At 40.2% G+C, this 13,686-nt stretch overlaps 1 protein-coding gene across 1 annotated transcript in view; it reads left to right on the top strand.

The window, feature by feature from the left end:
* SLC1A1 (solute carrier family 1 member 1) overlaps window positions 1–13,686 on the top strand; it is an 80,227-nt gene that overhangs the window by 37,688 nt on the left and 28,853 nt on the right. The window contains exon 2 of the mRNA XM_057721333.1: window positions 4,289–4,429. Within this exon, the coding sequence (XP_057577316.1) occupies window positions 4,289–4,429 (141 nt within the window). The remainder of the gene's footprint in view (window positions 1–4,288; window positions 4,430–13,686) is intronic.

Here is a 13,686-nt window from a genome sequence, read left to right as displayed (position 1 = left end):
CGAGTGCAAAATCCACAGGGCAGGCTGGCAGGCTGGAAACTAAGCAGGAGGTGATGCTGTAGAATTCTTGAGGCAGAATTCCTTCTTCTCCAAGAAACCTCAGTTTTTGCTCTTAAGGCCTTCAACTGAGTGGATGAGACCACCTAGATTATCAGGGATAATCTCCTTTACTTAAAGTCAACTAATTATGGATGTTAACCACATCTAAAAGACCCCTGCACAGCAACACCCAGATTGGTGTTTTACTGATTTTAAAACCCTGTAGTTATATAGCCCTTACAAGAGATAATATGCAAGAGAATTCATTTAAGTGTTTAGCATAGAGTCTGACATATAGTATGTACTCAGTGATTGTTAACCATTGTATCATGACGAACCATAATAGTATGTGAAAAATGAAAACAATTTTACTTTACATATACCTGAGTTGATGAGATTGTGGGTGAATTTTAACACTTTTGATTTCCAGTAGAGCTGCTATAATATTGCTTGTGCAGTGAGTATATTTTTAAGGGCTTAAAAATGAAAGTTTTACAGACACAGAGGCATCTGGTTTTTTGAGCCAAAGTTCATGTAAGGAGCTTACATTGGTGAAGCTACTCAGCTCCAAAGAAAAAGATGAGGAAAAGGGACAGGTATATTTCAGTGGAAGGATCGGATAGAGAAAGCATCCTCCCATATATTGAGTCTATACACATAGTCATTTGTTAATAACATTATTCATTCCATACTTTTTATTTTCTGGTTATCAGCGTTCATCTTAGATTAGCTCCTGAGGGGCTTAATCTAGTTCTTAAAATAGTGCATCGCATGATGGCATGGCTAGATAACTGTTTCAGTGATAATTAAAAATATGTTTTCCTTTGCTAATAATTCTTATTTAATCAAGATAAATTCAATCTGTATACCAGAGAACTGTTCTGGGGCTTTGATTAAAAACCACAGAAGATTTTAATCTCTCTTCTGCAGATACCCTAAAACAAGAACAATGCTGTTTTCATAAATCTGAATCGAATGCAGTTCAGCTGCTATCACCGGGTTAATTTTTATAACTAGAAAAAACACGTGTGCCTAAGAACAAAGACTGGATAGGACCTGGAAGATAGCGAGGGGAAAGGAGTGGATAGGTTGGCGTAATTAATTGTGACTTTTTTCTTTTATTTTGGTCTCCAGAATTATTTCATGAACAATAATTTTTTATAAACTTTGCAGGAAAAAAAAAATCACCCCATTACCTCCAAAATAGGGCTACTGGACTGGCAACTGTTGTTTGAGACAAGATGGGCATGAAGAGATGACATGCTGTGTATCTTCTCTTTTAAGGTTAAGTTTTTGAACTTGAAGAAGTCTCTAGCTGCGGTCTTAATTGTTTTCCTCCCTAGTTTCTCCCTTCCGTTTTACCAATATATTTACATTTCACATAAAAACTGGAGAAAGCACATTGAGCTCTCCAGGTGCTAATGAGCTTGTTTTACGATTCCATTTTAAAGTTGAGGACACCGAGGCTAAGAGACAATCACAGCGTCTTGGGCCACAGAAGGAACCTCTGAAGACATCTAATTCAACCTCTTTGCCCCACCTCCTATCCCACCACTTGACAACAGGAGAAGTTAAAGTCATGGCCCAAGTTATGCAGCTTGTAAGTGTTGGAACCAGAACTCGAGCCTCCTCCTCTGACACCATGTTCTTCCCAAGCTGTGTCAGTACCTGCTTGGGATCTTCCTGCCTGTGTGGAAGAAGGCAGCCAAGAATGAGTTCCTGGTAATTAAGAGGGCTACAGAGCTCTAGGTAACAGTTTTTACCTTTGGGCTTACTTGTCAGCCCTGCTGAAGACCTTCGTAGAGCTATACCATTGAGGGAGGTTCTTGATCTTCACCTTCCCTAGTTCTGGGAGTGGCCCTACCACGTGCGTCTGGTCTGTGCACCCCCAGGCAGGCACTTATTCCCAGCAGTCTTTGGCTATGGAGACCTCTCCATGTTCCTTAACCCAGTCCAAGGTTCTGACTCTGGAAAAGGGCAGGGAAGGACTGTGCCCTGTGAAATCCTGACCTCATCTTGGAACCTGGCAAATCTTCCAGTGATTTTTTCCTTTGCCTGCATCTCGTTTTTCCAAACGTGTTTGAGAGCAAGATAAAGCACACCTATTCACAAGTGTGAGTCCTGGCTGAGGTCATTCACCAGCTGCTTCTTGTTCTTGAGGGTCCCAGGATGACAGCTCTGGCCCACGGTGAATCTCCCTACTGCTTTTCCAGGTCTTTGTTGGAAAATATCGGATTGTAATTCGTGATACTCAACTTCAAGAACAGGCATGATAGAAAGCTTTCATTACTAAATACAGTAACCTATTCACAGTGCTTGTCACCTTTGACTGCTTTTAAATGATTCCTTGTGGTGACTCTTTTTATCTCTCCTGTAACAACCCGTATCTGGTTAAAGGCTGAAAAATAGCAAGTATATTTCTTTCTAAACACCCTGCATTCATTTGGGGTGGAGATGATTAGAGGCACAGTTAATCATTGGTAATGTAAACCCTAAGACTGGAGCATGTGGGTTCTTTTGCTACTTAACAGAGTGCTTTTGTGGCTGGGTTTTAAGCACAGACACATCTCCTTTATTTTTACATACAGAGCTTTCTTTGACATACAAGCCAAAAGTTTACTTGAAGCAACCTAAATAGTATGAGAGAGAATGTCTGTTTGTTTGTTTGTTTGTTTAAGGCACTGAGCATTACAGAGCATCCTTACAGCACAATATAGTTATGTTCCATATATAACAGCTGAACATAGGCAATTTATTAAGTAAGAAGTGAGCACAACATGCTTTTTAAATTTGCTTAAAATGTTTTGAATCCTTTGTGTCTTTAACCATTCAGGAGTCTCTAACACTGAGTTTTGAAATCTGTGCCAAATAGGATTGATAACAGAGAGGCGTTTTTGTTTGCTTTGGCTGCAATTTGAGAAATGTTTACATGTATATGTTTGTTCCAAAAATAATTTTAAATGGCTGATCAGAAATACATTCAGTAATGAATGCACAAAATAAAGAGATCAAGCAAAGGTGGAATATGTAGGAAAATAAAAGTAAGCTAAAGATAAGGTTACTACACAGATCTGTCTTGTGAAGTTTATATATCTGGTCTACTAATGGGCATGAGAAGTATACCAAAGTATACCAGAATTGAAATGAAAACTCTAGTATTGATTATAATTCACATCTCTTTTCATTTGCCCTAGAGTTCTTAACTGTACCCAAATAACTCTAAATTTTCACATACTAATTATTTGAATTTGTGAATTAACATATCCAGTGATATGCTCCTTGAATCTTCCTTCCCTCCAGTCATTTTACTGCCATTAGCATGTATGTCATCCATCAGAGGTTGATGAAGAGAAAAAAAGATGTGTGACATCCCAATTCATTTTCTTTCTTGGTTAATAAAAGGTAGTAGGGAGTGAGGGTTCATGGGGATGGGGTGGAGTAGGGCAATTAGATGTCATTAGAGCCTATTTGGAAGAGGATAAAGAAGAAATATTGATTGATAAAATTTGTGATTTTTTTTTAGTTGTCAGAGTCATCACAAGTGAAGTTCATATAGAAGTCTTATTAAGGCAGGCTTTCAGAGAATGTATGTTTCTTGATATTGAACATTTTCCCAGCTATATATAGATAACCAACAATGACCTACTGTATAGCACAGGAAATTATACTCTATCATGTAATCACCTATATGGGAAAAGAATCTGAAAAAGAATATATATATGTCTATGTATAACTGAATCACTGTGCTGTACATCTGAAACTAACACAACATTGTAAATCAACTATACTTCAATTAAAAGAGAAAACAGTATAACTAAAATTATTATTAAAAGACTGAGAAAAATACGAGCTGTTATGTAAACTATAAAATATGTAAAATATAGGTAGTATAAAAGTGGTGCATAAAAATAATAGTTATATTGGGTTGACTAAGATGAACTTTTTTTCCTTCTCACAGTAGTCTTTGATGTTTTGTCATGATAGTAAATATAATTGAAGGGGAAGAAAAGAAAAAAGCTTTCACATGAACTATACTTTTTACAGATTTATTGAATAACGTGCACTTTTACTCATTACGTTTTAAAATGTGATTTGTTTTTTTAAGACTGACATTTACAGACTCATGGGAGATCATCAAAATTGTTTTTCTTGCCACTAAAATTTGCACAGGGGGCTATTTTTCCATAGAGATTCATACAGAAGAACTCAATATTGTTCCTTTCTTCTTTCCAATCCTTGTTTTTCTTAGGGATTACCATGGGAGTCTTGGTTCGAGAATACAGCAAGCTCTCTAACCTGGAGAAATTCTACTTTTCCTTTCCTGGAGAAATTCTAATGCGAATGCTGAAACTCATCGTCTTACCATTAATCATATCCAGCATGATTACAGGTACCTTGAAAAACCTGATGTTTTCTATGATTATTTAAGGAGCCGTCCCATCACCTGAGTTGTTCTTTTCTTTTTAAGGAAAAAAATCTAAATGCATCTGGATGCAACACACACACACACACACACACACACACACACACACACACACACAAAACACCCTCACTTGGAAAGTGTCTATTTGCTTGGGTGAAATATGTCATTATTCACAAAGTGGCATTGCTTAGTGGCATTGCTCTGCCTGCAGCACTGTCCATCACAGCTCAGATCTTGATTTGACCAGCCGTATAATGTCTTATGAGAAAGAGGGAAAAAGACATATTTGGTCAATGAGCTGTCAGCCAGTGTCCTCAGGGAAAATGTGCTTGTCAGTTTTGATCATGCTTTCAGTAGTTTACTCATTAATTTCTCAGCTGCATCCGTCCTGCCCCATACCCTGTCAGCGGCAGCCTGTAGAGTCCTCTGTCCCCTCTCCTCACTCACTTCCACTCCTCCACAGAACTTAAAACTTGCTACATACTTGCCCTGGAAATTTGCCCAGAGGACCAGCAGTCACATGCTGTGGGAAAGGTTTAATGATGGGTTGGCACCATATTTTAAAAACTTGGTTTTCTTAAATCTGAACTTGTGAAGCAATTGAATTTGGAAATGATTTTTTTTCCTTGTAAGATCATTATATTGCAGGGTCTCTTTAAAGAACAAGCACCCTTATGTAGATAGAGGTTAATTTTGTTTTTGTTTACGAAAATGTCATTTGTCTGGATATGGCAAGCTTTTCTGTGCATTCCATAGTTTCTTGTCCTTATCTTCATTCTGGCAGTAGGTAAAATGTGGTGATCACTAGTGTTGCCAGATTGAAAATCAAGGTTTTGTACAACCAGGCAGTTAGGGTTCTTGGTATGCCCTCTTCTAGAACATCTTTCTCTACTGCCACTAAAGAGACCTAGCACTGATCTATGTAGAGTCTACATAGAATAGTCTATGTGGACATTGTCAGGATCTTCTATATTCAGCAACTGCATTGCCTGAGCTGTGGATTTGGCCATTGAGCTTATGAAGTGCCAAACGCCAATCAAACTAGAGTCCCTTGGGAGTTGGTGTTCTTGACTTATTTTACAGATTTAAAGAGAGTACAATTATGTTTTGAAATGACTGGCTTCTTTTAGGCCCTGTAGCCAGAGGGCCAAATCAGCAGACCAGTCACTTGTACCATATGATGTTTATTTGTTGAAATGATTGTGAACATTTAAAATTTGGAAGACTTCATGTAAGCATCGAGGTTTCTGGCTTCCTCTGGAAAAAAAAAATAAGATCAGGAAACACTGGTGCTGTGTTCCCACACAGCAACAGTGGTTTGGAGCTGAGAAACAGCAACTCTGTTTACTTGGAGCAAATGCATTTGAGGATTCCATAGTGCCCACCACTCCCTATTACCTAATACCTCATCTACGTCACTCATTTACATTACCTGCCATCACCTGTAGGCATTGCCATTACAACCCCTTGGAATTTTCTCCATATCAAAGAGTCTTAATCTTTTCTTAGGCTCCTTTGAGAACATGATGAAAGCTTTGGACTCTCTCCCAAGAGAAGTGTTCACAGTTGTGCATATATACTGTATTTTGCATGCAGTTGTACAAGGTTCATAAACTACTTAGTGATTGATACTTATGTCTGTGGAGGAAGGTATGGAAAGTTGATCCAGATTAGGCAGTAAATCCAAAACTCATGCAGTAAACCAGGTTTTAGAAGAAAAGGTAATAATACATGTATGCATATACTAGTTGTAGGATGTTTGGAGTATGTACTGCTCTTGGTGTTCAATAACTAGTGAGATTTTTGCAGTCTGGCTGTTTTGGATGCTAACTCAGCCTTGCAAATAATCTAAGAAAATCATTTGCAACCCTCAGCATTCCATTCACATAGCCTAGCTGCTTTTTGAAGGTGTAGCCCGGTTTGGAAATTTCTACAATTTTCCTTCACCAAATCCCCAGCAGTTAAACAGGAGTTAGAAAGCAGAACCACTACCCATTCTTTTGACATAAAGTGATAAAACGGTCAATGATTCAAGGGACATGAACAAAGCAGAATGGAAACAGTGATGCTATATTCGTGTTTTAAATTGTCAGATTAGAAGGAAAAAATAATAATAATACTAAGGCAAGGTTATGGGAAAATGGGCTCATTCATTCACTTTCAGTTACTATATAATTGGAACAAACTTTCTGGGGACAGTTAGGAACACGTTCTCATCTTTCCACTTAGTATTTTTACTTTGATGAATTTACCATAAAGAAATAATCAGAGATATGTTCAAAGATTTAGGTACAAGTGAAACTGTGCACCTCAGATTGGGACTCAAACCCAGCCAAAACCCTGATTGGTACTTGAACCCATTGTCTTTTAATTTAGAATCACTCACCTGGTGTCTGGACTTACTAAAGCTTGGTTCTTGATGTCTCATTGTAGAAAGAATTCAGTGAGAGACAAAGTGATAGGTAAGAAGTGGATTTATTTAGAGAGAAACACACTCCACAGACAGAGTGTGAACTATCTCAGGTGAGAAAGGCACCAGGATATGGGGTTGTCAGTTGTTATAGGGGTGGGTAATTTCATAGGCTAATGAGTGGGAGGCGTATTCCAGCTATTTTGGGGAAAGGGTGGGGATTTCCAGGAATTGGGCCACTGCCCACTTTTGGATCCTTATGGTCTGCCCAAGAACTGTCATGGCACCTGTGGGTGTGTCATTTAGCTTGCTGATGCGTTACAGTGAGCGTAGACTGAGGCTCAAGGTCTAGTGGAAGTCAACTTGTCCGCCATCTTGGACCCATTTGGTTCTGATCAGTTTATGTCATGTCCGCGGGCTGTGTCATTCTTTCAAAGGTTGTGTCCTGCTCCCTTCCCTTCTGTTTCACAAGGATGTTCATGGTAACATTTTTTCTTTTATAATGGTGATAAATTATAAGCAATATAAATGTATGTTATACCCATAAGCTAGGATTCTATACCAAATATTAAACACTTTGTTTTGGAAACATATTTATTGAAGGTGGAAATGTTCCTAATATAATATAAAGTAGGAGGATAAAACAAATTAGACAACAAGGGACTTCCCTGGTGGCACAGTAGATAAGACTCCAAGCTCCCAGTGCAGGGGGCCTGGGTTTGATCCCTGGTCAGGGAACTAGATCCCACATGCATGCTGCAACTAAGGGGTCACATGCTGCAACTAAGGAGCCTACATGTCGCAACTAAGGAGCCCACCTGCTGCAACTAAGACCTGGAACAACCAAATAAATAAATATATATAAAAAAGTTAGACAACAAGGTATTGTGTACAATCCAAATTTTATTAAAATTTATATACATTTTTAAAAGTTGGGATCAAAACCAAATGGCTAACAATGATTAGATCCAGATACTAAGAAAAAGTGATTCACTGAGCTTTCTTTACATTTTCAAGGCAAACACACATTATTTTTGTTTGGTTTATTTTGTATTTTATTGCATCCTTCCCTTCCTTCCCTTCCTCCCTTTCCTTCCCTCCCCCCTCCTCCCTCCCTCCCACCCTCTTGCCTTCTTTAAAAAGAAAGTGGGATGGGACTTCCTAGGTGGCGCCATGGTTAAGAATCTGCCTGCCAATGCCGGGGACACGGGTTCGAGCCCTGCTCTGGGAAGATTCCACATGCCACGGAGCAACTAAGCCCGTGCGCCACAACTATCGAGCCTGTGCTCTAGAGCCCGTGAGCCACAACTACTGAGCCCATGTGCCTCAATTATTGAAGCCTACGTGCCTAGGGCCCGTGCTACACAAGAGAAGCCACTACAATGAGGAGCCTGCGTACCACATGAAGAGTAGCCCCCGCTCTCAGCAACTAGAGAAAGCCTGTGTGCAGCAACGAAGACCCAACGCAGCTAATAAATAAAATAAATTTATAAAAAAAAAAAAAAAAAAGGTAAAGAAAGTGGGATGGATTCTGCTGTGCCCCTCCAGCCTTCTGTCTGGTAGCTTCCCTGCCCCTCTCCTCCCCACCTCTGCTCCCTGTCCCTGCAGCTCAGCACCATTTTACCTGGTGTGTGGTCCTTCCCCCAAACCCTGCATTGGTCCTCAGTCTCCCCACAGAACCAGGAGGGTAAAGCAGAAGATGGCTGTGGAAAATACACAGGAAGAGCAGTTTTCAAGTTTCAAAAGCCTTTATAAATCCAGCACATCAAGAGCTTATTTTATACATTTATTAGAACAAAGGAGAATCCATGTTGGAAGCAGGCAAGAGTTGAGTGAGTGCCCTAAGGGTACAGAAATTAGTGGTAGAGACACAGCAAAACTGAGACCCAAGACTAATAATCTGTGCTCATGCATAATTTTGCTAAATTCACAAATAGGAACAAAACCTCTGCCATTAAAGCCTCTGCTGACGTAAAAATACTTACTTTATAGCTATTTATTTAAACAGGAAGAATCTCTCTTCCCATGATGATGAGGACCAGATGTCACATTATTCAGGGAAATTTGAATATACACTGGTTACAAGATGCTATCAAGAAATCGTTGATAATTTTGTTAGCAGTGACAACGGCATTTAGTTATGTAAGAAAATGTTCTTTTATGAAAAGCTTGTGGAATTATGTAGGCATGAAATAACATAATGTCTGGAATTTGCTTTAAAACAGAAAAAAGAGAGAGAAGGCACAATAGATGTAATCTCAAGGCATTTTCAGAGGTGGATAATGTAGGCGCTAACAGAATCCTACCCTTAACGTACGTCCTGCGGGACTCGTGCCACATGCAGAATATCTGTGCTTAGGCCCTGCTAACATTAGGGTCTGTAAGCTGTATTTACATCACACCACCAGGGAAATAGCAGGGGAAATGGCTTATGAACATGCCTGAGAATTGTGGCTCTGGAAAATCCTGGCCCAGGTCTTATCAGCCAGTGAGTTTGAACTCAGGTCACATTTTCTTTGATATCTAAATTATAATGACTGGAGCCTCCAGCACAGGAACGGAACAGCTCCTCAGCTCCTGCTCCGAGAGATTCCCTGAGCATCTTTCTAGGATGCTGTCTTAGTCCCCTGATGCAGAAGCTGGAATAACACCATTTGATTTCACCTCTAGGGGCAAAGGTTTTCCATTACTGATTTAACCAAGACTTTGATACAAACAGTAGTTTATTAAACAAGAGGCAGTATTTATTAAGGCTTAGATATAAACAGTATTTATTAGACTATATGTGTGAGTAGGTTTCCTTTCAAGCAGGGATCTGAAAGCTTTTTTTTGTAAAGCCCTTTACAAAGAAAAAAAGAGACTATCTTAGGCTTTTGAGCCATGCAGTCCCTGCCCAGCTCTCCAACTGGTTATCACAGAAGGGCAGCAATAGATAATATGTAAATGATTGGGCCTGACTGAGTTGCCAATAAAATGTTTATTTATTAAAAAAAAAAAAATAGGATGCCAGCTGGCAGCTGACCTCTGGCGAGATAAATTTAAGACCAGATTCTAACTTTCAAGATACAGTCTAATTGAGATGGAATCTGAGTGACAAACCAACATACCAAGCAAATGCTACTCATACCAAGCAATGGGTGTGAATACCCTGAGGAGACACTGAAGAATGGAGGATGCAGCAGATGAAGTGTCATCTCAAGGTATTTGGAGACCTCTGTTTTTAAATTCAGACTTTGCAGGTGATGATACACTTGAATCCTTCAGGCTGGGGAGGGCATTTTTTTTTTTAATGATAAAAGTACACTTTATTTAAACTTAGGTATAACTGATGTACAGTATTATGTTTTATATTTACAACGTAGTGATTGAACTTTTGAAATGGTCACCAAAATAAGAGAGGGCTTTTTTTTTTAAGGATACCTATTCATTTACTCAGAAGCCACTATGTGCCAGGAAGCCATCCCACATCCTCCAGTGGAAAGAATCATGCCATGTACCTCCCTGAAACAGGTTCAGTTTAATTCAACAAACACTGCTTAACTGTGTGAAAACAAACTAACCCTGTGAGGGGCTGAAGTTCCTGCCATCGCCTGGTCATGGACCCCAGGTCTTCTGCTGGTCAGGTCCATGAGTCCCCTTGTTGGCAAGAAGGTATAAGAGTTGAAGATGCACATATCACGTGGTTGTACAGCTTGCTGTTAGGTAGCTAAGAGCATCCAACGTCAACTTCAGCTATGGGGGAAAGTAAGCATGCTTATCTTGAAACATTGGTGGGTTTTTTTTATATAGTTGAGTCTCTATGAAAATTGCCACTTCAAGATGGATTATAAATTTAAAACTTACTGCTGGAGCTTAAAGTCACACAGGCTGAGAATGAACATCTTACCTCATTTGCACCATCTGGAACCACTGGACTCTGGCTGCATTTCAAGAAGTGCCTCCTTTCTCTTTTCCCAGTCTTGTTTGGGAACCAAGAAAATAAGATGGCCTAAACAGTTTTGCACACATGAATTAAACATTTCCCTAAGACCAGCAAGAAATTTTTGTTGCATTAGAACACAGCTATTGAAGCCAGAGGACTTATTATGTTAATTGGATTTCTACAATGTGTTTTCTCCGAAGAAGGAAGGGGTACATTGTGTACATAAGGAATGGAGTTCCCATAATGAATGTGCCACTTGGCCACAGTAATAAAGAGAAAAATGGCAAAAGATAAATATTCACTGCTTCAGTCTCTGACATAGTGAAGCCCAGAGACTTCACCATAAATGAGCTTTCCTCTGTCTTAGCCAGTACTAGGCTGGTTCACAGCTCTGTTCAACTGAGTTAAGCTGGTTTTGTTTCTTTAAAAAAATAAATTAAAAAAATGGAGTGAGCCTTATATAGTTTAGTCACTTTTCCACAATTGCCTCTCTTTGTCAATCTAACATAAAAGCAAGTAGGTTTTGCCATTTCTTTGAGACTTCATTCTTTCTGAGGGCTTCTATGTCATGTAGAACTTGTGTGAAATAAAAGTGTATACTTTTCTCCTGTTAAAAAAAGAAAAATTGAGTGAGAGATCATGTGAGGATTCTAAGGAACCCTCTTTGTGGAATACATGGGTCTGGGAGACTACATTCATTCATTCATTTCATCTTTGATTTCCCAGGCTCTGTGCTGGGCACACAAGATATAATATCAAGAGAAGTCCTGTCCCTCAAGAAAGGGAGACTGCATTGCAGTGCTGTGTGGTAAATGCTTTGTGGGAATGAGAACATGGGAGGAAACATTGGGTGGAGTTTTGAAGAAGAGATAGGAAGCTAATGAAGTCAGGCAGGCATTCCAGGCAAAAGAAAATAGCAGAAGGCATGGCATCTTGGGAGGACAGTGAGACTTGGGAATGCTGCAAACCTGGGGAGGAAGCATGGGAGTGGAAGGGTGAGGGCATGGCTTCACGGGGTTTGTGTGCCTTCCTGGGGGAGTCTGGACATAAGCCTGTAGGCCTGGGGGAGCAAGCTAGAGCAGTGACTCCCACCTGTGCCATTCTCTCCAAAGGAACACCCTGAACAGGCTTCAGGTGGGGAAGTATTGTTTAAAAGAAAATCGAGTGACACTCAAAGATGGTAAGGCAGACTTTATTTCAGACTGTCACAGCAGGTAGAGGTACACTGGGATTTTGCAGTGCAGGAAAGAGAGTGGGTTCAACTCCAAATGAATACAGCATGAGCCAGTGGGAATTGATAGACAAGGAACTGAGGAGTGGGATCCGTGGGTGGAAAATTACTGAGGAAACGTCAGGGGTAAGGGGGATTCTGGCTAAACTGATCTAACAGGATTCTTGCTGAAGACAGGCCAGGGTAATCAGATGTCACCTGGGGGCTGGTGGAGACGGAGGAACCTGATTAAGCATGGAGAGTGATCACATATTGAGGGTCGGGGGTTTTGGTTAAACTGATTTAGCAGGGTTCTTGCTCAAACTAGATTTTACAGTGTAGTGCACAGTCAGGGCTAGAAGGTCCAGGAGCCTAACTAAAGTGTGGTCAAGCAAAGAATCTTTGTCAGTATCCGTCACAGAGGGACCGGAGAGTCTAGTGGTTAAGAGCCAGACTGCCTGGGTTTGGATCCTGGCTCTGACATGTACTAGCTGTGAAACCTTGAGCAAGTTAGTTAACACGTCCTCAACTGTGAAATAGGGGTAACGATACTACTATGTCATGGTGCACTGAAAGAGCTATCTGATTTTTTAATTTACTCTTTTTTTGTCTGACACCATCAGAGGTTTCTAGACAGTCCCAACATTGGCATCAGAAGCTACAGGGCCAATATTAGAATCAAGCCCACACAGGTGAGTTGACACAATGCATTCACTGTGGCAATGAAAACAATAGGAAAAGGCTTGTTCTGCCACTAGTGTTAAGTTACCTAGCATACAAGCAGCTTCTCCCCAAAGGCCTGAGCTACCAATTTTGTAAGGTAAGGAGAGAGAGCTCGGTAATAATTAGGTTGTGGTAGAAAGCCAGAAAAGTCTCACTGAGCCGTTAGCTATCCTGATGTCAAAGCATGGACTTTGAAGAGAGTGGCTAAGCTCCTTAGATCCTCTGAGGTGTGTTTAATGCTTATTGAACAAGAAGCCGCCTATAACAGCTCATTGAGTCTTCTGAGAAATTGGCCCAACTACAAATACCACTGTCCTCTATGGTGTTAAAAAAAAAAAAAAAAAAAAAAGTTAAAACAGCTCCTGGGTTGCTGAAGAACCAGGAGACCAGCCCATTGCTTCTTGACAAATGTTTTGAACATCAAATGTGGACCTGCTGACAAGGGCTGCAAGTGAGAGCCTTTAGTTTGTTTTGCTGGGGACCAGTTTATTTTGGTGGTAGAACCTATTTTAAGGGAGTTCGTTGTATTAATGTCTCTAAGGAAAATAGATGTCATAGGTGAAGTGTGCAGAGAAATGTATTTTGCATGCTGCCCTCTACCTTTTCTCTTTTCGCCCTTTTAACATGCCAGGGGTATTCATCCAGGCTGCCCTGGATCAACAAAGTGAGAGCATATCCAGCCTTGTTTTCTCTGGGGAATGAACTTATTTCTTTATCCTCATAGCAACTCAATGAAAGTAAGTGGGACCTTACCTCTCTGTCTTTAGAGAGGAGGAAACAGGAGGTTGAAGAGAGATTAAACCACTTTTCCAAGATTACACAGATCATAAGAGCAGCACTTGAGACTGATGCAGAGTCTTGAGCTCCATTCTGGAACCTTCTGCTTCCTGGGGACCAGAGCCTGGGAAGGGGTGCTGGGGGCAGACAGCCATACATAGATTTTGTATGTTACCTTGAGT

The sequence above is a fragment of the Hippopotamus amphibius genome, chromosome 2 (genome assembly GCF_030028045.1).
Source record: "Hippopotamus amphibius kiboko isolate mHipAmp2 chromosome 2, mHipAmp2.hap2, whole genome shotgun sequence".
NCBI lineage: Eukaryota > Metazoa > Chordata > Mammalia > Artiodactyla > Hippopotamidae > Hippopotamus > Hippopotamus amphibius.
Note: the sequence above shows the minus strand (reverse complement) of the source record. Positions and strands in the feature narration are given on the sequence as shown.